General features: G+C 51.4%; 1 protein-coding gene across 12 annotated transcripts in view; it reads left to right on the top strand.

The window, feature by feature from the left end:
• The window catches only part of FANCA (FA complementation group A), a 79213-nt gene that overhangs the window by 25744 nt on the left and 26303 nt on the right, over positions 1–27166 (top strand). For 8 of the 12 annotated variants that reach the window (XR_005243850.2, XM_038008099.2, XM_038008096.2 and 5 more), the window contains 16 exons: positions 390–466; positions 884–1025; positions 1427–1560; positions 7490–7600; positions 9295–9390; positions 9479–9538; positions 10485–10573; positions 11347–11407; positions 11500–11549; positions 15601–15674; positions 18463–18576; positions 21017–21153; positions 22208–22278; positions 22580–22673; positions 22814–23001; positions 25745–25841. Coding sequence is in view for 9 of the 12 variants with exons in the window: in XM_038008099.2 (XP_037864027.1) it covers positions 390–466; positions 884–1025; positions 1427–1560; positions 7490–7600; positions 9295–9390; positions 9479–9538; positions 10485–10573; positions 11347–11407; positions 11500–11549; positions 15601–15674; positions 18463–18576; positions 21017–21153; positions 22208–22278; positions 22580–22673; positions 22814–23001; positions 25745–25841 (1595 nt within the window). In the remaining 3 variants the exon portion in view is untranslated. Of the gene's footprint in view, positions 1–389; positions 467–883; positions 1026–1426; positions 1561–5950; positions 6525–7489; positions 7601–9294; positions 9391–9478; positions 9539–10484; positions 10574–11346; positions 11408–11499; positions 11550–15600; positions 15675–18462; positions 18577–21016; positions 21154–22207; positions 22279–22579; positions 22674–22813; positions 23002–25744; positions 25842–27166 lie in introns of those variants that run through there. The other 4 variants (XM_073015677.1, XM_073015678.1, XR_012093021.1 and 1 more) reach the window with 4 other exon arrangements.

Genomic DNA, 27166 nt, shown 5'->3' with positions numbered 1-27166 from the left:
ACTAAAAATACAAAAATTAGCAGGGTGTGGTGGCAGGCGCCTGTAGTCCCAGATACTCGGGGGGCTGAGGCAGGAGAATCACTTGGACCCAGGAGGCGGAGCTTGCAGTGAGTGGAGATTGTGACACTGTACTCCAGCTTGTGCGACACAGCGAGACTCCATCTCAAAAAATTTTTAAAAAATACAAAAAGTATCTGGGTTATGGTGGCACACGCCTGTGGTTGCAGCTACTTGGGAGACTGAGGCAGGTGGATTGCTTGAGCCAGGGAGGTTGAGGCTGTGGTGAGCACTGCACTCCAGCCTGGGTGATAGTGAGACCCTGTCCAAAAACAAAACCCACAACTTTTTGATCTCTGACTTGAAGTTTTTGTCTCTTTCTCCCCATGCAGCATCTGATGCTGTTCAGATGCAGAGAGAGTGGAGCTTTGCGCGGACGCACCCTCTGCTCACCGCACTGTACCGCAGGGTGAGTGGAGGTGGTATGAGACCTGCTGCCGAGCTCGTGGTGGGGGATTAAGATCTGCCGAGTCCGTGTCATGCTGCCTGCCGTGGATGCCACATCGGGAGGTTCAGGGATGTCTAGTGAGACATGGCTGTCCTCATTGAGGCCACCACTTGGTTCAGGAGACTGAACTTGTCAGTTGGGCTGAGCCCCTCCTTGAGATAAGGAGGATTCTCTCCAACCAGTGCTGAGCACGGTGAGGGGAGAGACGCCACTGTGAGGGGAGAGACGTCCCTGTGTGAGCTGTCACAGCTCCACGTGTTACCTTTGCAGTGGGAAGTGAGGGGGCTGCGGTGGTTACCGGCTGGGAGGGAGGTGAGGGGTCATCTGTCCCACACTGGTTTGCTTTGATATTGAAGGGAGCAGACACTTTTATTTCAGCTCTTTGTGATGCTGAGTCCAGAGGAGTTGGTTGGCCATTTGCAAGAAGTTCTGGAAACACAGGAGGTTCACTGGCAGCGAGTGCTCTCCTTTGTGTCTGCACTGGTTGTCTGCTTTCCAGAAGCGCAGCAGCTACTTGAAGGTGAGCCTTCACGAGAGCCCGGTGGTGCTGGTCAGAGTGTGTGGGGGTGTGATTTGAGCACTGGTGTCAGCAGAGTCCAGCTGACTGTGGGTGAGCCTCTCAGTGAAGCCCTTCCCTACCTGCCCGGAACCTGTAGTGCCTCATGTCAATGGAACGGTCTTCATTGGACACTTCCATAAGCACTGACTGCTGCTCTGACAGGCCAGAGTGTGCACTGCTGCTTCGTTCAAGTCTCTAGTGGTTTGTGCTTGACATGCTGTAATTGCTGTCTAGTTTTTTAAAACTTGGTGTTTGGGTATGCACATTCTCCTACTGGAATACCTGATCACCTAGCACAGCTCACATTGTCTTTCTGCTGGCTGCCCTTGCCTTGCTGTGACTATGTCATGGTCCTTAACTAGACTGGGTGGCGCGTTTGATGGCCCAGGCATTCGAGAGCTGCCAGCTGGACAGCATGGTCACTGCGTTCCTGGTTGTGCGCCAGGCAGCACTGGAGGGCCCCTCTGCGTTCCAGTCATATGCAGACTGGTTCAAGGTAAGTGACCTGCCACTCGGCTACCTAACACTTGATCTTCCCATAAGGCCTGGGAGTGGAGACCATGCTGTCCCTACCTGACACTCTGTCATGAGAGTGAATAATCTTGCTGTCAGCTTTGCCAAGTGGCCTCAGCAGATCTTCCTCTGTGTGTGCTGAGGGGCCTGGATTCTCCCTGTTGGGGCCTTGGCCCCTTCCCCTGGTTTCTGTCGCACTTACTTTTTTTTTTTTTTGAGACGGAGTCTCGCTCTGTCGCCCAGGCTGGAGTGCAGTGGCGCAATCTCGGCTCACTGCAAGCTCCGCCTCCCGGGTTCACGCCATTCTCCTACCTCAGCCTCCCGAGTAGCTGGGACTACAGGCGCCCGCCACTGCGCCCGGCTAATTTTTTTCTATTTTTTAGTAGAGACGGGGTTTCACCATGGTCTCGATCTCCTGACCTTGTGATCCGCCCGCCTCGGCCTCCCAAAGTGCTGGGATTACAGGCATGAGCCACCGCGCCCGGCCTACTCTGTCGCACTTACTTGATGGAGCCTCCTACTCTCTTTTATAAGAAAATTTGTAAAGTCAAGCCTGGACACCATAGGGAGACTTCATCTCCACCAAGAAACACCAAAAACACACACAAAAAAACAAAGAAAACTATGCAGGTGTGGTGGCAGATACCTGTGGTCCTAGTTACTCAGGAGGCTGAGATGTGAGGATTACTTGAGCCTGGGAGATCAAGACTGCAGTGAGCTGTAATTGCACCACTGTACTCCAGCCTGGGTGACAGAAGGAGACTCCATCCCAAAAAGAAAAAGAAGAAAATTAGTGAAATCAGGAAAGGGGGACACAGATGTGGCTATTGCTTTTTGCACATTATACAGTCTCTTATTTTCCCTTTGTTTTTTGACACGGAGCCTTCCTGTGTCACCGAGGCTGGAGTGCAGTGGTGCAGAAAGCTCACCTTCTCGGCTCACTGCAACCTCCACCCCCCAGTTTTAAGCAATTCTCCTGCCTTAAACTCCTGAGTAGCTGGGATTACAGGCGTGTGCTACGACGCCCGGCTCATATTTGTATTTTTAGTAGAGACAGGGTTTCACCATGTTGGTCAGGCTGGTCTCTAACTCCTGACCTCGTGATCCACCCGCCTTGTCCTCCCAAAGTGCTGAGATTACAGGCGTGAGCCACCGCGCCGGGCCTTTCGTTCTTTTCTTTTTTTGAGACGGAGTCTCATTCTGTCACTCATGCTGGAGTGCAGTGGTGCCATCTCGGCTCACTGCAACCTCTGCCTCCTGGGTTCAAGCAATTCTCCCGCCTCAGCCCCCAGAGTAGCTGGGGTTACAGGTGTTCGCCACCACACCCGGCTAATTTTTAGTAGAGATGGGGTTTCATCATGTTGGCCAGGCTGGTCTCAAACTCCTGACCTCAAGTGAACCGCCTGCCTCAGCCTCCAAAAGTGCTGGGATTACAGGTGGGAGCCACCACACCCAGGCTTACGTCTCTAGTTTTCATGTAAGTCCTGAAACAAGTACTTCCCTTCTTCAGCGGTATCATGTATTCTTCCTTTTTCTTTTTCTTTTTCTTTTTTTTTTTCTTGAGACGAAGTCTCACTCTGTCGCCCAGGCTGGAGTGCAGTGGCGCAATCTCCACTCACTGCAAGCTCCACCTCCCGGGTTCACGCCATTCTCCTGCCTCAGCCTCCCGTGTAGCTGGGACTACAGGCACCCACCACCAAGCCTGGCTAATTTTTTGTATTTTTAGTAGAGATGGGGTTTCACCATGTTAGCCAGGATGGTCTCGATCTTCTGACCTCGTGATCCACCCGCCTAGGCCTCCCAAAGTGCTAGGATTACAGGTGTGAGCCACCGTGCCTGGCCTCTTCCTTTTTCTTTGGAACACACACAGTGTTCTCTCTGACAGAAGTTTATGCAGCTGTTCCCAAACCTGAGTGCACATTAGACTTGCCTGGAGGGGGCTTTGGAAATACAGATCCCAGGGCCCATTTCAGACTGCTGAGTCTGAGCTGAGACCTCAGGGATCCCTGGACAACCCCTGTGCAAACCCCCAGTTCATGTCAGGAGTTGGGTGTCTTTGAGACATCAACTGTGAAGGGCACTCATGGTTACTCTTTTAGTGCTTGTAAGTAAAGTTTCCATTTGAAGGGTTAATTTTTTGTAGAAGTTTTGGGTTCGGACCAGGTGCAGTGGCTCATACCTGTAATCTCAGCACTTTGGGAGGCCTAGGCAGGAAGATTGCTTGAGCTCAGGAGTTCAAGATCAGCCTGGGCAGCACAGTAAGACCTCCGTCTCTACAGAATGTAACAATTAGCTGGGTGTGATGGTAAGCACCTGTGGTCCCAGATGCTTACCGGCTGAGGCAGGATGATTGCTTGAGGCTAGGTGGTTGAGGCTGCAATGAGCTGGGATTGCATTACTACACTCCAACCTGCGAGACAGAGCAAGACTCTGTCTCAAAAAAAAAAAAAAAAAAAAAAAGGATTGGGTTTGCCTGCCATCACCACCTTGGTGAAGTAGTTGCCTCTTTGTAGGAGTCTCAGCTCCCTGAAATTTTAAAGAGCCACGTGCCTGCATAGCCATCATGACTGCTAGTGCCTGCTCCTCCCTGGGGCCTTCTGAGGAGGTGAGGCTGCACAGCAGGCTGAGCCGCATCTGTTCGTGTTGGGAGAAGGAGGGGATTGGTGCGGCATCAGCTCACTTTTATTCCTTAAAGTACCTTCTCACCTGCCCTCAGGCTCTCCCCAGCTCTGCCGAGTTGGCCTGGGGCTTCCACTAAACTAAGAGGAGAGGCATTTGCTTTGTCCTTAGTGAGGTGCTGAGAGATTTGTGCCAGAGTCCACCTGCTGCTCAGGTCACGAGTTCATGGGTCTCCAGGGTCTCGTTCCTCGGTTCCCACGGCGACCGTTGGGTCCACCTGGTGCTCAGGTCACGAGTTCATGGGTCTCCAGGGTCTCGTTCCTCGGTTCCCACGGCGACTGTTGGGAGAGGACCCTCTGGAGTGCTGTGTTGATGGTGCTGTTTTGGTTTTGTTTCCTTTTTTTTGTTTGTTTTGGTTTTGTTTGCTTTTTCTTTTACCTTTTCAAATCAACTTTATCAAAATATAGTTGAAATGAAATAATAAAATGTATCCAATGTAAGTGTACCATTGAATGAGGTTTTTTGTTTGTTTCTTTTTGTGTTTTAAGAGACTGGGTGTTGCTCTGTTGCCCAGGCTGGAGTGCAGTGGCATGATCATAGCTCACTGCAGCCTTGACCTCCTGGGGTCAAGCAGTCCTCCTGCCTCAGCTTCCAGAGTAACTGGGACTACAGGTGTGTGCCGCCACACTCAGCAAATTAAAAAACTTTTTTTTGTAAATACATCATACTGTGTTGCCCAGGCTGGTCTCAGATTCCTGGCCTTAAGCGATCCCCCCACCTCAACCTCCAAAGCACTGGGATTACAGGCCTGAACCACCATGTCCAGACAGTTAGATGAGTTTTGATAAATGTATATATGCATATTCAGTCTTTGAACATTTGTTTTTGTTTTGTTTTGTTTTGTTTTTGAGATGGAGTCCCTCTCTGTCACCAGGCTGGAGGTGCAGTGGCGTGTTCTTGACTCACTGCAACTCCCGCCTCCTGGGTTCCAGCGATTCTCCTGCTTCAACCTCCCGAGCAGCTGGGACTACAGGTGCACACCACCACACCCGGCTAATTTTTGTAATTTTAGTAGAGATGGGGTTTCACCATGTTGACCAGGATGGTCTCGATCTCTTGATTTCGTGATCCGCTCCCCTTAGCCTCCCAAAGTGCTGGGGTTACAGGCATGAGCCACCGAACCTGGCCTGAACATCTGTTTTAATTTTTACTTTTGAGGGCAAATCCCAGCACTGTGGAAGGATGAGGCAGGCAGATCGCTTGAGCCCAGTAGTTCGAGACCACCTTTAGCAACATGGCAAAACCCCATCTGTACCAAAAATACAAAATTTAACTGGGTGTGGTGGTGGGTGCCTATAATCCAGCTACTCGGGAGGCTGAGGCAGGAGAATCTCTTGAACCCGGGAGGTGCAGGTTGCAGTGAGCCCTGACTGTGCCACTGCACTGCAGCCTGGGTGACAGAGCGAGACTGTCTCTCAAAAAGAAAAAAAAAAAAGCTGGGAGTGGTGGCAAATGTCTGTAATCTCAGCTACTAGGGAGGCAGGAGAATCCCTCAAATCTGGGGGGCAGACGTTGCAGTGAGTCAAGATTGCGCCATTGCACTCCAGCCTGAGCAACAGAGCCAGACTCTGTCTCCAAAAAAAAAAAAAAAAAGTACACAATGTTGCATGCTTTCAGAAAGACCAAGGTGAGCCTTCAGTTCCAGTTGCAGTTCAGGTTTCCTGATGGATATTAACTCGCTGAGCTTTCACCAGGATCTCCTGCGCACTCACACGGGGCCACCAGGATCTCCTGCGCGCTCACACGGGGCCACCAGGATCTCCTGCGCGCTCACACGGGGCCACCAGGATCTCCTGCGCGCTCACACGGGGCCACCAGGATCTCCTGCGCGCTCACACGGGGCCACCAGGATCTCCTGCGCGCTCACACGGGGCCACCAGGATCTCCTGCGCGCTCACACGGGGCCACCAGGATCTCCTGCGCGCTCACACGGGGCCACCAGGATCTCCTGCGCGCTCACACGGGGCCACCAGGATCTCCTGCGCGCTCACACGGGGCCACCAGGATCTCCTGCGCGCTCACACGGGGCCACCAGGATCTCCTGCGCGCTCACACGGGGCCACCAGGATCTCCTGTGCTCACACGGGGCCACCAGGATCTCCTGTGCTCACACGGGGCCACCAGGATCTCCTGTGCTCACACGGGGCCACCAGGATCTCCTGCACGCTCACACGGGGCCACCAGGATCTCCTGTGCGCTCACACGGGGCCACCAGGATCTCCTGTGCTCACACGGGGCCAGGGCAGCAGGAGCTCGTGCGGTTTTGCAGTAAGTGGCTCCGTTTTCACAGAGGTACACATTCTCTCTGCAGGTTCACTTGTGATGTGTTCAGGGCCATGCCCATTTAAAATCTTCCTTCCCTCCCTGACTGACTGCAGCCCCCAGGACCTTGCTGCAGCCGCCTTCGTTCCTGGAAGGGTTTGCTCATGTTCCATGCTTGCTCTGCTGGGGTCTTGCAGTGTCACTGTCTGAGGGGTGGCCCTCCTTGGCCTGTTTTCCTTATGCACCTCTCTTGCAGTGATCTGTCCGCTGATGGATGAGGTTAGAAGTTAAAGTGTGTTCAGAAGCGGCTTCATCCCACAAAATCAATTTGTTTGCTGTGCATAAACACTTCTTAGGGCATTTAACAAATTGTACCCCAAGGATCCCAAAAGGATACCATCAGTGTTTGTTCTAGCTAATTATTTTTAACTTCTTTTCTTTGAATAACTTTTATTTTTTTATTTTATTTTATTTATTTATTTATTTATTTTTTTGAGACGGAGTCTTGCTCTGTCGCCCGGGCTGGAGTGCAGTGGCCGGATCTCAGCTCACTGCAAGCTCCGCCTCCCAGGTTTACGCCATTCTCCTGCCTCAGCCTCCCGAGTAGCGGGGACTACAGGCGCCCGCCACCTCGCCCGGCTAGTTTTTTGTGTTTTTAGTAGAGACGGGGTTTCACCGTGTTAGCCAGGATGGTCTCGATCTCCTGACCTCGTGATCCGCCCGTCTCGGCCTCCCAAAGTGCTGGGATTACAGGCTTGAGCCACCGTGCCCGGCCTTGAATAACTTTTAGATCTTCTCTTTGATCAAAGCACAGCCATGCCATCTGTAAATGTGTGAACCACAATGACTTTTGCTTGTTTCTCTTTTTTCCTTTCTGTTTAGGAGACAGACCAGAGAAGCAGCCCAGACACTGCCTGGGTGGTGCAGCCGCGCCTGGCTGTCCTGGGCTTCACGCTCTTCTCTCCACACAGGCCTCCTTTGGGAGCACGCGAGGCTACCATGGCTGCAGCAAGAAGGCGCTGGTCTTCCTGTTTACGTTCTTGTCAGACCTCGTGCCCTTTGAGTCCGCCCGGTACCTGCAGGTGAGAAGCTGGCTGCCATATCCATGATTTCTGGTGCTTCTCTCACCTACTCAATCTCAGGACTGCCTTGGCCTCCCCAAGAGCCTCCTGCAGATCTGCTCTGAGCCTCTCAGCCAGGCCCCTCCCCTTCCCCAAGCAGTTTATGGTGAAACAACACAAACATTGCAGCTGGGGGTGTCCATGTGGACACAAAGTGAGGGCACGTGTGCCAGTAATGGCAAACTCTCAGAAACTCTTTTCTCCTCTAGGCCAAGGAGGTGGGTAGATAGACCCGCTCAACACGGTTGAGTGTGGCCTTCACTGCTCATTTTCTTCTCTTTAAAGTCCTCTGTTCTTTTTCCCTTCCTCCCTCAAAACAGCGAGCAGGTCTGAGTGGTGACGTGGAGAGGCATTCTCAGCGCCCAGTGATGCAGGAGGAGGAAGCTGTAGTGCAGTGAGGTGTTAGGGACTCATTCTGGCTTTTTTTTTTTTTTTCTTTGAGACAGCCTCACTCTGTCGCCCAGGCTGGAGTGCAGTGTTGCCATCATAACTCACTGTAGCCTACACCTCCCAGGTCAAGCAATTCTCCCACCTCAGCCTCCTGAGTAGTTGGGACTCTAGGCGCACACCAGCAAACCTGGCTGGTTTTTTTTTTCTTTTTTTTAGTACAAATGGAGTACTTGCTATGTTGCCCAGGCTGGTCTTGAACTGAGCTCAAGTGATCCTTCTGCCTTGGCCTCCCAAAGTGCTGGGATTACAGGCATGAGCCACCGTGCCCAGCCTGACCCTCATCTTTTAAGAAAACTGGCCGGGCGCAGTGGCTCACACCTGTAATCCCAGCACTTTTGGAGGCTGAGGAGGGCAGATCACTTGAGGTCAGGAGTTCGACACCAGCCTGACCAACATGGAGAAACCCCATCTCTACTAAAAATACAAAATTAGCCTGGTGTGGTGGCACATGCCTGTAATCCCACCTACTTGGAGGGTGAGGCAGGAGAATCGCTTGAACCGGGGAGGTGGAGGTTGCAGCCAAGACCGCACCACTGCACTCCAGCCTGGGCAACAACAGCAAAACTCTCTCTCAAAAAAAAAAAAAAAAAAATGCAGTGTCTCCTCTGTCCCCTTTGACCAGGAAGCCAAAGGCGTGGAGCTGCAGGTGGGCCAGCCAGTTCCTGCTGCTGCTAGGATTGTACATCCCTGGTTTCCCCAGTGAGCCACCCAGGACTTGGAGGACCAACTACATTAGAATTCCTTCGTTTTTCACCTGGGGAAGCATACGGAGTCTCGCTCTGTCGCCCAGACTGGAGTGCAGTGGCATGGTCTCGGCTCACTGCAAGCTCCGCCTCCCGGGTTCACGCCTTTCTCTTGCCTCAGCCTCCTGAGTAGCTGGGACTACAGGCACCCGCCACCAAGCCCGGCTAATTTTTTGTATTTTTAGTAGAGATGGGGTTTCACCATGTTAGCCAGGATGGTCTCAATCTCCTGACCTCGTGATCCGCCCATCTTGGCCTCCCAAAGTGCTGGGATTACAGGAATGAGCCACTGTGCCTGGCTTGTGTTTTAATTTTACTAATGGTTTGCTTTGCATAGTCGTAAGTCTGTAAAGGGCTGTGTTTCTCTACTCAGCACTGTGGATGTTGGAAGTGAATTGTGGCCTCCCTGGAGTCCAGGCAGTTCCCAGACTAATGGTGCTGCACTCTGCCATCTATCCTCAGGTGCACATTCTCCACCCTCCCCTCGTTCCCAGCAAGTACCGCTCCCTCCTCACAGACTACATCTCATTGGCCAAGACACGGCTGGCCGACCTCAAGGCAAGCTGCCCCTCCGTGCCCACTCCTCACATCTGTCCCGGCAGAAACTGCTTTGTTTTCTTGTTCTCATTCTGTCTCTTCTCTGAAGGTTTCTATAGAAAGCATGGGACTCTATGAGGATTTATCATCAGCTGGGGACATTACTGAGGTAACGTTGCTTGAGCCCTGCAGGGTCTCAGCCAGTCACGCCCACCATGCAAAGTCCAGTTTCCTTTGACTCTTGAGTTGAGCTTGAGCTTTTACGTCTGGTCTTGCCTTGGGCGCAGCTGGGGACTAGGCTCTGGGGGCCTTTGTTTTGCCTTGTCCCACCTTGTGTGTGTGGAAAGAGTTAGTGTGTGTGGGAATGAAGCACCTCACGCTGCAGTAAATTTGTCCTTTCAGGAGACCTTGGTTCATGTGGGGTTGAATGGAGAGGTGGTTGCTCATGTTTTTCTCTGAATCACAGAGAAGTGTGAACTTTTTTTTCTTTGGAGTCGGAGTCTTGCTCTGTCGCCCAGGGTGGAGTGCAGTGGCCCAACCTCGGCTCACTGTAAGCTCCGCCTCCCAGGTGCACACCATTCTCCTGTCTCAGCCCCCCAAGTAGCTGGGACTACAGGTGCCTACCACCACGCCCGGCTAATTTTTTGTGTTTTTAGTAGAGATGGGGTTTCACTGTGTTAGCCAGGATTGTCTCGATCTCCTGACCTCATGATCCGCCCGCCTCAGCCTCCCAAAGTGCTGGGATTGCAGGCATGAGCCACTGCGCCCGGCCGAAATCTTTACTTTCAACTCTTTAGTCTCCTAGAGGCATGAAAGAGGCTCACGGCAGGCTCTCAGCAGAGCTGAGCTGTCTTGATGAGCGCTGCACATCGCCGGGTCTGAGTCTTGTGTGTGTGGAAGCGGCAGTGTTGTCCCTTCCCCTGTCTTGCTGGTATTTTGGGACATTGTGGAGTGCTCCAGGGCCCCTGCTGTGGACACACCATGTGGGCCTTTACCTTTAATTTGTACAGAGTCTTTGCATCAAGGAAGCACAGGTTGAGTGTGGCCTTCACTGCTCACTTTCTTTTCTTTAAAGTCCTCTGTTCTTTTTCCCTTCCTCCCTGTGTGGGAACCAGCCCCACAGCCAAGCTCTTCAGGATGTTGAAAAGGCCATCATGGTGTTTGAGCATACGGGGAAAATCCCAGTCACCGTCATGGAGGCCAGGTAGGCCGGGCTGCCCAAAGGGCCGCTGGTGGCTGCAATGTGTGCAGACTCCGCTCTGATGCCTGTCAGTGTGTTGGGGCTCTTCTGAGTGTGTCCCAGGTCTGCTCAGAGCCACATGGGGCAGGTTGGCCACTGTCTATTTATGGAGAGACAGGAGTCAGGGCTGTAAATGTCACATCGAGGATCCTGCCGTGAGGGGATACGGGCTGAGGTCAAGAGCTATACATTTGCCATGAAACATGTTTTCCTTTGTAAGAGCAGGTGATGCCCCCCAATGCTGAAACAGCTGACAGGAAGTGCTGATTGGGGAGCTTGCACTGGGAGGGAAGACAGTGGGACCCTGATGATTTTTTTTATCAATGCCTTCTTCGTGACCAATATGGAGTCAGTAATAAAGAGCTGAATAGCTCAGCTTTATTCAATTTGTTGTGATCCCAAAACATCTTGAATTCTGGTGGTTACCCGTGTGGATGAGCTGATTGCAGCTCCCAGGGTTTTGAAATTAGCTCCAAGGAAATTGCCCCAAATGGACCTTACATGGTCCTCATGGCCTCAGATTGATCCAGGCTCCACGTTCATGCCCGGGGAGCAGGCGGAATGTGGTCCTGCCCCACACATGCCTTGTCCCAGAACTGTGCGCAAGAAGGCTTCATAATGCATCGTGGCTTTGGAATAAGCCCTCGCGGTCCACTCTCTGAAACACCCGTCACTGTCTGTGGGAATTGCCTTTTCGCTGCACTCACCTACGCGCTGTCTGCTTCTCTGTGTTGCAGCATATTCAGGAGGCCTTACTACGTGTCCCACTTCCTCCCTGCCCTGCTCACACCTCGCGTGGTCAGTATGCGTCTCCATGAGTTCATGACCAGTTGTGTAGAAAGCAAGGACTTTGCTTGTCAGCCTCTCACAGGGCTCTTCTCTTCCCACAGCTCCCCGAAGCCCCTGACTCCCGTGTGGCGTTTATAGAGTCTCTGAAGAGGTATGCAGCCACGGCTGGAAGGGGACAGCTGTGCTTCCAGGTTTCTTCTGACAATGCGAAGATTTGTGGCTCTTCTGTAGAGAAATTTGATATAAAATATTGGCTCCAAATTTAGTTGGTTACTATTTTTTTTTAAGATGGAGACTCGCTCTGTCACCCAGGCTTGGAGTACAGAGGCGAGATCTCGGCTCACTGCAACCTCCACCTCTTAGGTTCAAGCGATTCTCCTGCCTCAGCCTCCTGAGTAGCTGGGATTACAAGCCTGTGCCTGGCTAATTTTTTTTGTTTGTTTTTAGATGGAGTCTCGCTCTGTAGCCCAGGCTGGAGTGCAATTGCACAATCTTGGCTCACTGCAAGCTCTGCCTCCTGGGTTGGAGCAATTCTCCTGCCTTAGCCTCCTGAGTAGCTGGGATTACAAGTGTGCACTACCACGCCCTGGTAATTTTTGTATTTTTAGTGGAGACGGGGTTTTGCCATGTTGGCCAGGCTGGTGTTGAACTCCTGACCTCAGAAGATGATCCACCCAGCGTGGCCTCCCAGAGTGCTGGGATTATAGGTGTGAGCCACCGCTCCTGGCCTATTTTTTTTTTTTTTGACGGAGTCTCTGTTGCCCAGGCTGGAGTGCAGTGGTGCGATCTCAGCTCACTGCACCCTCCACCTCCCGGGTTCAAGCAATTCTCCTGCCTCAGCCTCCTGGGTAGCTGGGATTACAGGCGTGCACCACCACACCCAGCTAATTTTTGTATTTTTAGTAGAGACAGGTTTCACCATGTTGGTCAGGCTGGTCTCAAACTCCTGGGCTCAAGCGATCTGCCCGCCTCGGCCTCCCAAAGTGCTGGGATTACAGGCATGAGCCACCGCGCCTGGCTGTATCATTCTTCAGTGAAAGAAAGTGTTTCAGTACATAATGATTGTGCAAAGAGGAGAACTGAAGGAAAATCAGAGAGCTCTGGGAAAGCCTCATGCTGCACAACTTTAGGGTAGACCTGGAAGTTCTTGTTTAGAATAATAAGGTATCCCTGGGTCACTTACATTGCAGGCTACTAGCTAGAAAGTTGGTTGGTATCACAAAAGTATCTTCTTATTTCTTGGAAGAAATAAGAAAGTGTAAGTCCTATATTCCAGCAAAATTTTTAAAGTTCTGGGACCTGTAAGAAGATCAAAAAGAGAAAGAGCCTTTTTTTCTTTTTCTTTTTTGTATTTTTGTATTTTTAGTAGAGACGGGGTTTCACTATGTCAGCCAGACTGGTCTCAAACTCCCGACCTTGTGATCTACCCGCCTCGGCCTCCCAAAGTGCTGGGATTACAAGCGTGAGCCACCATGCCCTGCAAAAATCATGTTTTTAATCTTAAAATAAGTTTATTCTCTGGGATGATTTCTTTGGATTGTTTTGAGACAGGGTCCCACTCTGTCACCCAGGCTGGAACACAGCGGTACAGTCATGGCTCACTACAGCCTTGACCCTCCTGGGTTTCAACAGTCCTTCCCCTCTTCCTCCCCAGTAGCTGGGTCTGGAAGCGTGCTCCACCACGCCCAGCCATTTTTTAAATGTTTTGGGGACATGGATTTTTGCTGTGTTGCCCGGGCTTATCTCTATCTCTTAGCCTCAAATAATCCTCCTGCTTCAACTTCCCAAAGTTCTGGGATTACAAATAGGAGCTGCTGTACCTGGCTTACCCTTATCTGTTAAGAAAGTTCCCTCTTAATTTGCTAAGGATTTTTAGCATGAACTCATGCCTGTTGTCGTTGTTGTTGTTTTGAGTCAGTCTCGCTCTGTCACCCAGTCTGGAGTGCAGGGGCGCAATCTTGGCTCACTGCAAGCTCCGCTTCCCGGGTTCACGCCTTTCTCCCACCTCAGCCTCCCGAGTAGCTAGGACTACAGGCGCCCGCCACCACACCCAGCTAATTTTGTTTTTGTATTTTTAGTAGAGACGGGGTTTCACTGTGTTAACCAGGATGGTCTCAATCTCCTGACCTCATGATTGGTCCGCCTCAGCCTCCCAAAGTGCTGGGATTACAGGCATGAGCCACCGTGCCTGACCCTTTTTTCTTTCTTTCTTTTTTTTTTTTTTTTTTGAGACAGAGTCTCGCTCTGTTGCCCAGGCTGGAGTGCAGTCGCACCAGGACCATCTTGGCTCATTGAAACCTCTGCGTTCCAGGTTCAAATGTTCAAATAGTTCTTGTGCTTCAGCCTCCTGAGTAGCTGGGATTACAGGGGCCCCGTCAACACACCTGGCCAGTTCTTGTGTTTTAGTGGAGTTTCGCTGTATTGGACAGGCTGGTCTTTAACTCCTGACCTCAAGTGATCCGCCCGCCTTGGCCTCTCAAAGTGCTGGGATTACAGGAGTGAGCCACCACTCAGGGCTGAATTAATGCTTTCTCCCTCTTTTTAGATGATCATGCTTTTCTCCTTTAATCTGTGAACGTGATTGATTACTTTCATTTGTTCCTACTGTTGGAATATCCTTGTATTCCTGAAATATCTCCTGCTTAGTAATAATTTTTTGTTTTACAAACTACTGACTGGCCAGGCGTGGTGACTCACGCCTGTAAATCCCAGCACTTCGAGAGGCTGAGGCAGGCAGATCACCTGAGGTCAGGAGTTCAAGACCAGTCTGGCTAACACGGTGAAACCCCATCTCTACTAAAAATAAAAAAATTAGCCGGGCGTGGTGGTGGGCTCCTGTAGTCCCAGCTACTTAGGAGGCTGAGGCAGGAGAATGGTGTGAACCCAGGCTCGGGAGGCGGAGCTTACAGTGAGCTGAGATCACACCACTGCACTCTAGGCTGGGCAACAGAGCCAGACTCCGTCTCAAAAAAAGTAAATAAATAAATAACAATAAATAAATAAACTACTGGCTTTGGTATTTTGCGTGTTTTTGCATCAGTGTGATTCCCCTGTAGCATCTTGGCTGCTTCAACATCAGGGTCTTATTGCCTCATACAGTGAATCGAGCAGCTTTCCTTTTTGTGATCTCTGAAACATTTTGTTTGGTAGAGGAATTTGTGTTTTAAGGTTTGATAAATCTTGGGTGCAAAGCAGTCTGGTGCTGTGTCTTTTTTTTTTTTTTTAAGACAGTCTCTTTTGTTGCCCAGGCTGGAGTACAGTGGCACAATTTTGGCTCACTGCAGCCTCCACCTCCCGGTTTCAAGTGATTGTCCTGCCTCAGCCTCCCGAGTAGCTGGGATCACAGGCGCATGCCACCACACTCAGCTAATTTTTGTATTTTTAGTAGAGATGGGGTTTCGCCATGTTGGGCAGGATGGTCTCGATCTCCTGACCTTGTGATCCACCTGCCTCAGCCTCCCAAAGTGCTGGGATTACAGGTGTGAGCAGCCGCACCTGGCCAATTTTTATATGTATATATTTATTTCAGACGGAGTTTTGCTCTTGTTGCCCAGGCTGGAGTACAATGGTGTTATCTCGGCTCACCGTAACCTCCGCCTCCCGGGTTCAAGCAATTCTCCTGCGTCAGCCACCCCAGTAGCTGGGATTACAGGCGTGGACCACCACGCCCAGCTAATTTTCGTATTTTTAGTTGAGACGGGGTTTTGCCATGCTGGCCAGAATGGTCTCCAACTCCCAACCTCAGGTGATCTGCCTGCCTCAGCCTCCCAAAGTGCCGGGATTACAGGCGGGAGCCACCACGCCTGGCCCAATTTTGCCTATTTTTAATGACATGAACTAAACATTTTTCTTAGTATTATTCATTAAAATTAACAAAGATTCATGTTTCGAATTTGGAAATTACCAAAAATTGAATGGGAGAAATAGAAATAATTTATAATTTCACTGGCAGAGATAATCTCCGGTGGTATTTTGTGGTCTAGCGCTTTAGATATTAATGTGATTAATACGACATATTTTGAAACAGTGCTATTTAAATCTATATATTTTTAATCTTTTCTAAACATAGACTCATAGTGTACACAGTATTTATAATTTATTTAAATTTAATATGTTTTTATTTTATGATAGGTTTGGGGATTGTAATCTTGAATTAGTTTAAGCCGTAGCTGACTTGGTTTTACTGTTTTCCTGTGATGCAGAGCAGATAAAATCCCGCCATCTCTGTACTCCACCTACTGCCAGGCCTGCTCCGCTGCGGAAGAGAAGCCGGAAGGTAGTTCCTGGGCCGCTTGTCCCCCTGGGACTTGTGCTTTTCCGTTTTCCTGACCTTGAGCGTCTCTCGTGCAGCAAAGCCCGAGTGAGCTGGGGGGAGGCTGTGCCGGCTCAGGCCGGTGCTGTAGGTACAGGGTCCGCCCACCATGCTGACGCCCAGGGCCAGCCGTGGCACAGGCTCTTACCTGGGGGTCCTGAAGAATCACTTAGCACCTTCTGGAAAGGAGTGTGTCCTGCGCAGCCCCACTTTGTCGTTCGTCCTCTTTCCGTGGGCCGTGCTGAGGTGTGTGTGCAGGCTTCAGACTCGGGTGCGCGCTCAGCGGCCACCTTGGGGCCCACAGCGCCGGCTGCAGCCTGTTGCAGGGAGCGCCACGCAGCACTTTCCTGTTGCGCAGTTCGGGTAGGAGTAGAAGGCGGCTCTTGGCCTCTGGGGAGCAGTGGTGCAGCTGTGGGTCAGATCTAGGCCCTCACCGGGAATCCGTGAAGGCTGCACGGGCAGCAGTGGGCGGTGCCGTCATGAGGCTGGTTTTTCTTGCAGTGTGGCTTCATCTCCAGCAGAAGCACCTGCCTGCGGGAGCCGCTTGGCGCTGAAGGCGTCGATCTGAGGCTGCTGTGTCCGTGTGGGCTTTTTTCTTTTTTTTTTGAGACAGAGTCTCGCTCTGTGGCCTGTGGACTGCAGCGGAGTAATCTCGGCTCACTGAAACCTCCGCCCCCTGGGTTCAAGCAGTTCTCCTGCCTCAGCCTCCCTAATAGCTGTGATTATAGGCGCGCATTACTGCGCCTTGCTAGTTTTTGTATTTTTAGTAGAGGCGAGATTTCGCCAAGTTGGACAAGCTGGTCGCAAACTGACCTCAAGTGATCCGCCTGCCTCGGCCTCTCAAATGCTGGGATTACAGGCGTGAGCCACCGCGCCCGGCCCCCTGTGTGTTCTTCTAGCTCCCCTTCCACCTGCAGGGCCGGGGAGGCTGGGTGAGGCTCTTCTAATGAGCTACAGGCCTGTTTTAAGTTCTGTTTGCCAAAGCTCCTTTTTTCAATAAGCTTAGAAAATTTCCAGCAGCCCTAGAGACCCAGGAAACTTCAATGGGCAAAGAACAAAGGTCCCTGACCCACCCCCCCCCCCCCCTTTTTTTTTTTGGTTGGTTGGTTATTTCAGACGGAGTCTCGCTCAGTCGCCCAGGGTGGAGTGCAGTTGCACGATCTCTGCTCACTGCAAGCTCCGCCTCCCGGGTTCACACCATTCTCCTGCCTCAGCCTCCCAAGTAGCTGGGACTATGGGCGTCCGCCACTACGCCCGGCTAGTTTTTTGTGTTTTTAGTAGAAACGGGGTTTCACCGTGTTAGACAGGTGATCTCCTGACCTTGTGATTCCCCTGTCTCGGCCTCCCAGAGTGCTGGGATGACAGGCGTGAGCCACTGTGCCCGTCCGACCCCCCGCCCGTTTTTACCAGCATTGAAACCGCTCTCAGTCGTGCCGGGGGATGCTATAGGGGCCGCAGGGCAGTGTAGCCTGTGCTGTGAGGCGTTTGCTTCTCTTAAGAGGTGTTCTCCTCCCCCCTGGGTCCTCCTTCCCCTGGGTTCCACTTGTTCTTAGCTTTTTTTTTTTTTTTTTTTTTGAGACGGAGTCTCGCTCTGTCGCCCAGGCTGGAGTGCAGTGGTCGGATCTCAGCTCACTGCAAGCTCCGCCTCCCGGGTTCCCGCCATTCTCCTGCCTCAGCCTCCCGTGTGGCTGGGACTACAGGTGCCCGCCACCGCGCCCGGCTAATTTTTGTATTTTTTAGTAGAGACGGGGTTTCACCGTGTTAGTCAGGATGGTCTCGATCTCCTGACCTCGTGATCCGCCCATCTCGGCCTCCCAAAGTGCTGGGATTACAGGCGTGAGCCACCGCGCCCGGCCTGTTCTTAGCTTTTGGTGGCTTCCAGAATGGTTTCTAATGATTTGTCTGATAGGGCTTATGCACAGGCTCTAGAGCCTATGATTTCTGGTTTCATTTTGGGTGTGACTGCATAGCAGTGCATTGTCATGCTTGTGTCTTCTCCGGCAAGCCCAGAACATGAAGGTTTTTTTACCTTAAAAACATATGCATTGTATCTTCCTTTTTATGTTGAAAGTGGTGGCCAGGCACAGTGGCTCATGCCTGTAATCTCAGCATTTTGAGGCAGATCATGAGGTCAGGAGACGGAGACCGTCTTGGCCAACATGGTGAAATCCCGCCTCTAGTAAAAATACAAAAAATTAGCTGGACGTGGTGGCACGTGCCTGTAATATTACCCAGCTACTCGGGAGGCTGAGGCAAGAGGATGGCTTGAACCCGGGAGGCAGAGGTTGCAGTGAGCCGAGATCGCGCACTGCACTCCAGCCTGGCGACAGAGGAAGAGTCTGTTTTAAAAAAAAAAAAAAAAGGGATTGAGGAACCAGGGGACTAAATGGTCACCTATCCATGATCCTGTCCCCACCCTCGCCAGCCCCCGACCCTCCTTGTTTTCCTCGATGTGTGTGCTTTTCACAGTGGTGGAGTGGTATTAATGGTGCACACAGAACCACTTTTTTTCTTAAACTTGTTTATAAATGTAATTTTTTATTAAACTTGTTTATAAATGTAATTTCCAATGTGGTGCATCCAGCATCAGGGAGAACACAGCATTTACCTCCTCAGAGACTCCCAGTCACTCTTTCTGCGACACACAGCAGCTTGGAAGTGCACAGCTCTGTATTTGACTGTGTGAAGGTTCTGTTTTTGCAGTGAAGAGTCCTGTTGAGTGTCTTTGCATCTGGTCTCCTCCTCCTCACAGATGCAGCCCTGGGAGTGAGGGCAGAACCCAGCTCTGCTGAGGAGCCCCTGGAACAGCTCACGGCTGCACTGGGAGAGCTCAGAGCCTCCATGGCAGACCCCAGCCAGTGTGACGGTGAGGATGGATGGGGGCTTACGCTGTGCCTCGTGTGCACAGCCCGTGGTTGGGGCTCTGTGGCTGGGCCATTTTCCCCGTAGTGATGTCCAGCTAGTAGTCCAGTATTTGGTGGTGAAGACTGACCCCGGGCTGGTGGGTGTGGAACCTTTTTTGAGACAAGGTGAAAGGCTAGTCCTACTCAGGCCATCACAGACCCTTGGCAGAAGATGAACATTCTGCTAGTTGCATCTGAGTAGGACGGATGATGATGGAGAAGAAACTGCAGTGCCTAGGATATGTGTTTTTCCTTGTCCTGACTGCCAGGGTAGATGTCACATAGACACATGGGCTCTTTGCCCTGAGATCCTGCTTCCATGTGACAGTTTTCTGTGAAATGTTCATCATGGATTGAGAACATGCAGTTTATTTTTTCTTTTTTTTTTGAGACAGAGTCTCACTCTGTCGCCCAGGCTGGAGTGCGGTGGCGCCATCTTGGCTCACTGCAAACTCCGCCTCCCTGGTTCTTGCCATTCTCCTGCATCAGCCTCCCGAGTAGCTGGGACTACAGGCGCTGCCACAACGACCGGCTAATTTTCTTGTATTTTTAGTAGAGATGGGGTTTCACCGTGTTAGCCAGGATGGTCTCGACCTCCTGACCTTGTGATCCGCCCGCCTCGGCCTCCCAAAGTGCTGGGATTACAGGCGTGAGCCACCGCACCCGGCCCGCAAGCCATATTTTTAATTGAGTAACTTGCATAGATTTTTATTATGAATTGATTTCATTTGAACTGAGAGAAGCTCATGGAGGCAATTTTTTTTTTTGAGACAGAGTCTCATGCTTGTTGCCCAGGCTAGAGTGCAGTGGCGCAATCTTGGCTCACTGCAACCTCCGTCTTCCGGGTTCAAGCAATTCTCCTGCCTCAGCCTCCCAAGTAGCTGGGATTACAGGCACCTGCCCCCATGCCTGGCTAATTTTTTGTATTTTTTTTTTTTTTTTTTTGAGACAGAGTCTCGCGCTGTCGCCCAGGCTGGAGTGCAGTGGCCGGATCTCAGCTCACTGCAATCTCCGCCTCCCGGGTTTGCGCCATTCTCCTGCCTCAGCCTCTTGAGTCGCAGGGACTACAGGCGCCCGCCACCTCGCCCGGCTATTTTTTGTATTTTTTAGTAGAGGCGGGGTTTCACTGTGTTAGCCAGGATGGTCTCGATCTCCTGACCTCGTGATCCGCCCGTCTCGGCCTCCCAAAGTGCTGGGATTACAGGCTTGAGCCACCGCGCCCGGCCATTTTTTGTATTTTTTAGTAGAGACGGGTTTCACTATGTTGGCCAGGCTGGTCTCAAACTCCTGACCTCAGGTGATCCACTCGTCTTGGCCTTCCAAAGTGCTGGGATTTCAGTGTGAGCCACTGTGCCCAGCCTACATGGAGGCTATATATATATATATATCTGTGCCCAGCCTACATGGAGGCTATATATGTGTATATATATATATATATTTTTTTTTTTTTTTTTTTTTTTTTTTGAGACGGAGTCTCGCTCTGTCGCCCAGGCTGGAGTGCAGTGGCACAATCTCCACTCATCCCGGGTTCACGCCATTCTCCTGCCTCAGCCTCCTGTGTAGCTGGGACTACAGGCGCCCGCCACCATGCCCGGCTAATTTTTGTATTTTTAGTAGAGACGGGGTTTCACTGTGTTAGCCAGGATGGTCTCGATCTTCTGACCTCGTGATCCGCCCGTCTTGGCCTCCCGAAGTGCTGGGATTGCAGGCGTGAGCCACCGTTCCCGGCATTTTTTTGTTTTTTGAGACGGAGTCTCGCTCTGTCGCCCAGGCTGGAGTGCAGTGGCACGATCTCGGCTCACTGCAAGCTCTGCGTGGAGGCAATGTTCACAAAACTGTTAGCACTGGCTGGGGCTGCAGTGCCTCGATAGTCTTTACTCAGACCAAGTGCACCAATTCCTAAGTGTAGCCTTTCAGTGATGTGCTTGTGCAGAGTGTGGGGGACATTGAGGAAAAGTTCCAGGGCTTAAGCAAGAGGTTGATAAATGTCAGGTGCGTCCTGTTTCTAAAAGCAAAGCGGTGTTCACTTTCAAATTATGGAGTTGGGCTGTGTGTGGCCCATTACCCTGGGCCAACATGGAGCGTCCGGCACGTGCTTAGACAGATGTGGTGTCTGGAGGGCTGGCATGGGATTTCAGATGGGGAGCGTAGGAAGTGGAGGTTCATGTTGGTGAATGAACATGTCCCCCTCTCAGCTGATCAGAAGGCAGTGGACGGCTTCTGCCCTGTTCGCCATGACGCATGCTCCACCACAAGGACTGCCACCTGCAGGGCGGCTGGGGCATGTGTGCAGCCAGCAGGGTCCGTGGAGTCGCACCTGATGGGAGGCGGAGCTCTCCAGGCCACAGCTGCCTCCCTCCTTTCAGGGCTCCCATCATCCCTAACTAGTTTCTCCATTTGCAGTTATATCGGCACAGGTGGCAGTGATTTCTGAAAGACTGAGGGCTGCCCTGGGCCACAGTGAGGATGACAGCAGCGCTGAGATATCAAAGATTCAGCTCAGCATCAACGCACCAAGACTGGAGCCACGGGAATGCATGGTAGGTGTGGGGGCTCAGAACAGAGCAGGGAGTCGTCACCATTTTCCCTTAGGCAGAGGCATTACACTCAAGGCGCCTTCTCTCATTTTCTGTTTGACTTGCTCAGTTAGTGTGGTATCAGGTGTTCAGGGCCAGGCAGCAGTCTACCAGGGTCAGCCACCCTAGTCTGTTTGTGTATGAAGAGCTCCTTTTACATTTTATTTATTTATTTAATTTTGGAGACAGGGTCTTGCTTTGTTGCCCAGGCTGGAGTGCAGTGGTACAATCGTGGCTCACTGCAGCCTCGACCCCCTGGGCTCAAGTGATCCTCTTGTCTCGGCCTCCCAAGTAGCTGGGACTGCAGGCGTGCATCACCACACCTGGCTAATTGTTGCATTTTTTGTACAGATGGGGTTTTTCTGTGTTGCCTCAACTGGTGTAGAAGTCCTGAGGTCAAGTGATCTGTCTGCCTCGGCCTCTCAAAGTGTTGGGATTATAGGCATGAGCCACTGTGCTTGGCCTCTTTTTTTTTTTTTTTGTTTTGGAGACTGAGTCTTGCTCTGTTGCCCAGGCTGGTGTGCAGTGGCGTGATCTCGGCTCACTGCAACCTCCACCTCCTGGGCTCAAGCAGTTCTCCTGCCTCAGCTTCCTGGGTAGCTGGGATTACAGGTGCATACCACTACGCCCAGCTGATTTTTGTATTTTTAGTAAAGACTGGGTTTCATCCTGTTGACCAGCTTGGGCTCAGCTGCCTCTTTAGAACATGCAACAGAGGCTGTTTGTGGCCCCAGAACCTAAAATATTTTTCTGGTGCCTTACACACAAGGTTTGCCAATCCTGCCCGCTGCTATAGAATTTTGTGATTGGCAATTACATGAGGGCTGCTGTTCCCAGGATTGGGGAATGGGGGCCTGGATACCAGTTTGCATCGTGATGTGCCCTCCAAACATAAGCCTGTTTTGGAGTTCTGTTTGCAAAGCGGAATTGCAACGTCTGTGGCGGGAGAACTGGCCGGCTTCCTTCCTGCTGCTCCCGTCCGCGGGACGCTGCGCTCACAAGAACCGTGTCTCCACAGGCTGTGGACCTCCTGCTGACGTCTTTCTGTCAGAACCTGATGGCAGCCTCCAGTGTCGCTCCCCCGGAGAGGTGAAGGCGCAGGCGGCTTCCTGGGTGGTGGGGCTCCTCTGGGTGCCACCTCCTGCTGGCCAAGGCTGCAGGCCAGGGACGCATGAGCTTGTCTCCGCGGGAGCACACGGCGAGGCTGAGTTTCATCAAATAGGTCGCAGCAGAATTTCCCAATTTGCAGAAGATGGGTTGTCTTCCAGAAAGACTGTTATTTTGGGGAACAACTTGGCTGTTTCTTGGGCCGCTGGTGCCTGGGTTAGCTGTTGTAGGGATGTGCAGGACTGAATGGCCAGTACTGATGGTTTTGTGGCTGTCCCTGCAGGCAGGGCCCCTGGGCTACCCTCTTCATGAGGACCATGTGTGGACGCGTGCTCCCTGCAGTGCTCACCCGGCTCTGCCAGCTGCTCCATCACCAGGTGAGGCTCTGCTTCACGGGGCCACCCTTGGGGGCCCACTCGGAGGGCCAGGCTGCTGCTTCCCAGCTTGTCTTCAGTGCCTTGGAAAATTCCAGCTGGGAAGAGGGCAGTCTGCTCTGCCACCCTCGTTCTCGTTGCAGGGCCCAAGCCTGAGTGCCCCACATGTGCTGGGATTGGCTGCCCTGGCCGTGCACCTGGGTGAGTCCAGGTCTGCGCTCCCGGAGGTGGATGTGGGTCCTCCTGCCCCTGATGCTGGCCTTCCTGTCCCTGCACTCTTCGATAGCCTCCTGACCTGTAGGACGAGGGATTCCTTGCTCTTCTGCCTGAAGTGAGCTGTTCTTCCACAGTTGTGCCTTCTCTCCTCTCTCTAGAAAAGTGATGCATGCTCGTTTGATAAAACTGAAGAGACAGACATGCAGACATACCACCCAAAGATAACCACTTTTTAGCATTTTGGTGTATATCCTTCCAGAATTTTATCTGTCATATGTTTATAATATGTATGCATTTGTTTCTTTGTTCATAAAAATGAGATCATACTATACTAAACTGCTGAAATTAATAGTAGATAGTAACTGTCTACATTGTTAAGCATTCTTTGATGTCCTGGTGAGAGCTGCTTTGTTTTGTCTTGGGGTTGTCTGGCCCTTGGTTGGAACAGCTTCCTCTGGTCAGGTTCTTCGGCACCCCGTGGTGAGCAGCTTCCCAGTGTGTACATGTACACTTCAGGCTATTTCTCTAGGGCTCAGCAGATGGGGCCATGTGCTGAGGTGAGGAAGGACCCTGTGGTCGAGAATGGTCTGCTCAGGGCCTCAAGGGCTCCCTGCAGCTGCCACGCAGAGGCACAGGCCAGGACGGAATCCCTGCAGCTGCCACGCAGAGGCAGAGGTCAGGACGGAACCCCCGCAGCTGCCACGCAGAGGCAGAGGCCAGGACGGAATCCCTGCAGCTGCCACGCAGAGGCAGAGGCCAGGACGGAAACGCTGCAGCTGCCACACAGAGGCAGAGGCCAGGATGGAACCCCTGCAGCTGCCACGCAGAGGCCAGGACGGAAGGCTGGGAGACTCCAGTGGTCATTATTGATCTCTGGGGCTTGGCTTGCAGCTCCTGGGTCTCTTGGGCAGAGGTAGCCGAGGTTGGGACAGAAGCCCTGTTGTGATGCCGGAGACCCTGTGAGGAAAGGGGAGAGCTGGCATTATGACAGGGTCTGAACAACAGAGAACTTAGAAGAGGCTCAAGAAATGTACAGGAGAGGAAGTCAGATGGCAGCTGTGTGGATCCCGCACCCTCAGACGTGGGCCATGGGGAGCAGGCAGTGGGTACTCCGGGGGTTCAGAGCCCCTGCCAGGCGCTTGGCCCCACCAAATAGTCCCCACTCACCCCAGGCCCCAAACACTGAGTGCTGGGTATTGGCATGAGAGGCACACGGCCGATGGAGAAGTTGGGAGCTGGTGAGGAGGGAGGCGTCTAGGTGACTTGGGGGAGACAGGGCCATCCCCTTTCAGGAACACAGAGATGCCTCAGGATATATATCCAAGTGAAGAAAGCAAAATACTGAACTCTGTCTCAGATGCTACTTTTTGCATAAGAAAGGGAGAATGAAATATATATTTGGTGTTTTTCGTTTTTTTTTTTTTTTTTTTTGAGACAGAGTCTCTATCGTCTAGGCTAGAATGCAGTAGCATGATCTTGGCTCACTGCAACCTCCGCCTCCGGGGCTCAAGCAGTTCTTGTGCCTCAGCTTCCTGAGTAGCTGAGACTACAGGTGTGCACCACCACGCCCAGCTAGTTTATGTACTTTTAGTAGAGCTGGGATTTGGCCGTGTTGGCCAGGCTGGTCTTGAACTCCTGACCTCGGGTGATCTGCCCGCCTTGGACTTCCAAAGTGTTAGGGTTACAGGCGTGAGCATCACACCCAGCTCCAATATGTTTCTGAAAAACAAACATGAGACCCCTAAGAACACCATGACAGTGCTTTGGCATCTCCATTGCCTCATGGAATCTCACTCTGACGTTCTTGGTTACAAGTGGGAATTTTTCACATGGGTATTACTGTAGGTACATATGTTGAGTAAATGAGACTTTTCTTGCTGAGTCCCCCAGGCTGAAGTGATCCTCCCGCCTCAGCCTCCCAGTAGCTGAGACCACAGGCACACACCCGCACACCCAGCTAGTGAGAGATGGGGTCTCACTATGTTGCCCAAGCTGGTTCTGAACTTCTCGGTTTAAGTGATCCCCTGAGCTGTGATTGTGCCACTGCACTCCAGCCTGGGCATCAGAGTAAGGCCCTGTATCAAAGAAAAAATAAACCAAGGATTGGGCCAGGCACAGTGGCTAATGCTATAATCCCAGCACTTTGAGAGGCTGAGGTGGGCAGATCACTTGAGGTCAGGAGTTTGAGACCAGCCTGGCCAACATGGTGAAACCCCATCTCTACTCAAAAAATTTTAAAATTGACTGGGCGCGGTGACTCATGTCTGTAATCCCAGCACTTTGGGAAGCCAAGGTGGGCGGATCGTGAAGTCAGGAGATCGAGACCATCTTGGCTAACACAGTGAAATCCCATCTCTACTAAAAATACAAAAAATTAGCTGGGCATGGTGGCATGCGCCTGTAGTCCCAGCTACTTGGGAGGCTGAGGCAGGAGAATTGCTTGAAGCTGGGAGGCAGAGCTTGCAGTGAGCCGAAATCACGCCGCTCCACTCTGGCCTGGCAACAAAGCGAGACTCCATCTCAAAAAAACAAAAAACAATAACGGCGACAACGAAAAAATTAGTTGGGCATGGTGGCAGAGCCTGTAATCCCATCTACCTGAGAGGCTGAGGCAGGAAAATCACTTGAACCCAGAGGCAGAGATTGCAGTGAGCCCAGGTGGTGCCACTGCACTCCAGCCTGAGCAACAGAGCGAGACTCAGTCTCAAAACAAACAAACCAAAAAACCAAGGACCAATGCTCAGGTCATCCAGTTTAGAATGCACTAAACTCAGTTTTGTGAAGTTGAAAGTAACTTTTTCCTTCATCCCTTATTTTGTATGGATAACATTTATATATGTTATAATTTCTGTTTTCAGATTTTGTACAGCGGCAATTTCGTACTCTCTGTGCAAGTTTTCTTCCCAGTCACGAGATATTTTGCGCAGCTACTTATCTCCAGGCCTTATTAAAAAGGTGGGTTCAGTCATTTCCTATTTTTCCATTCTGCTGTACGTTTCAGGTTTACGCAGCTTTCAGACCGGAAGGCCGAGGTCTGCTGCCGCCTCATGCCCATCTCAGGGGCAGCTCCTGAGTCAGGCTGGCTGTTGTGGCCACCTCTGCTGTCTGCTTGGGCAGCCTGACTGCTGAGCGCTGCCTTTTCTTCTGTTCTCTGAGTGTAACGTGAAGTTGTATGAAGACAGCTACATGTCTGTAGTTGTAAGGAAATAGATGTTGGTATTTATGGGAAAGATGAATTAAAAGATCAGTATTCATAAAAAGTATCTTTCTCTGGAAAGAAGAATACTCATTCGTCTCGTCTAGTAAATGTTCCTTACATTGTTCAGAAAAAGGATTTTTTTTTTTTTTTTTTTTTTTTAAAGATGGAGTGTTGCTCTGTAGCCCAGGCTGGAGTGTAGTGGTGCGATCTCGGCTCACTGCAGCCTCCACTTGCCAAGTTCAAGCAGTTCTCCTGCCTCAGCTTCCCAAGTGGGTGGAATTACAGGCACCTGCCACCACGCCCGGCTAATTGTTTTGTATATTTTTTAGTAGTGACAGTTTCACCATGTTGGCCAGACTGGTTTCAAACTCCTGACCTCAAGTGATCCGCCCACCTTGGCCTCCCAAAGTGCTAGGATTACAGGCATGAGCCACCATGCCCGGCCCAGACAAAGGAATTTAAAGATGAGCATTGGAAACCCTGAATGTCAAAAGCAAAGGTGAAATGGCACTGAAACCAGTGCTGTCCTTTTATAGGATTTTAATGATCGCCTCAAGTATAAAATAGTGGTTTTTAGGCTGGGCTCGGTGGCTCACACCTGTAATCCCAACACTTTGGGAGGCCAACGTGGGTGGATCATCAGGTCGGGAGATTGAGATCAACCTGACTGACATGGTGAAACCCCGTCTCTACTAAAAATACAAAAATTAGCTGGGCGTGGTGGCGCACGCCTGTAATCCCAGCTACTTGGAAAGCTCAGGCAGGAGAATCGCTTGAACCAGGGAGGCGGAGCTTGCCAGTGAGCCGAGATTGCACCACTGCCCTCCAGCCTGGGTGACAGAGCGAGACTCCACCTCAAATAAATAAATAAATAAATAAATAAATAGTCGTTTTCAACTGCAGGCTTCACATCGGAATCACCTGAGAAGCTTTTGAAACTACAGATTCCTGGCCCCTTTCCAGATAAATTAAGTCAGAATCTGGGAGCAGCCCCTGAGGATCCAGGGTGCACATATTTCCAGTTATTTCCTCTGAGGAACTTTGCCTCTGGTGCCAAGTTTTTAAACAAAACATGGTGTTG

Source organism: Chlorocebus sabaeus, chromosome 5, assembly GCF_047675955.1.
Source record: "Chlorocebus sabaeus isolate Y175 chromosome 5, mChlSab1.0.hap1, whole genome shotgun sequence".
Lineage (NCBI taxonomy): Eukaryota > Metazoa > Chordata > Mammalia > Primates > Cercopithecidae > Chlorocebus > Chlorocebus sabaeus.
Note: the sequence above shows the minus strand (reverse complement) of the source record. Positions and strands in the feature narration are given on the sequence as shown.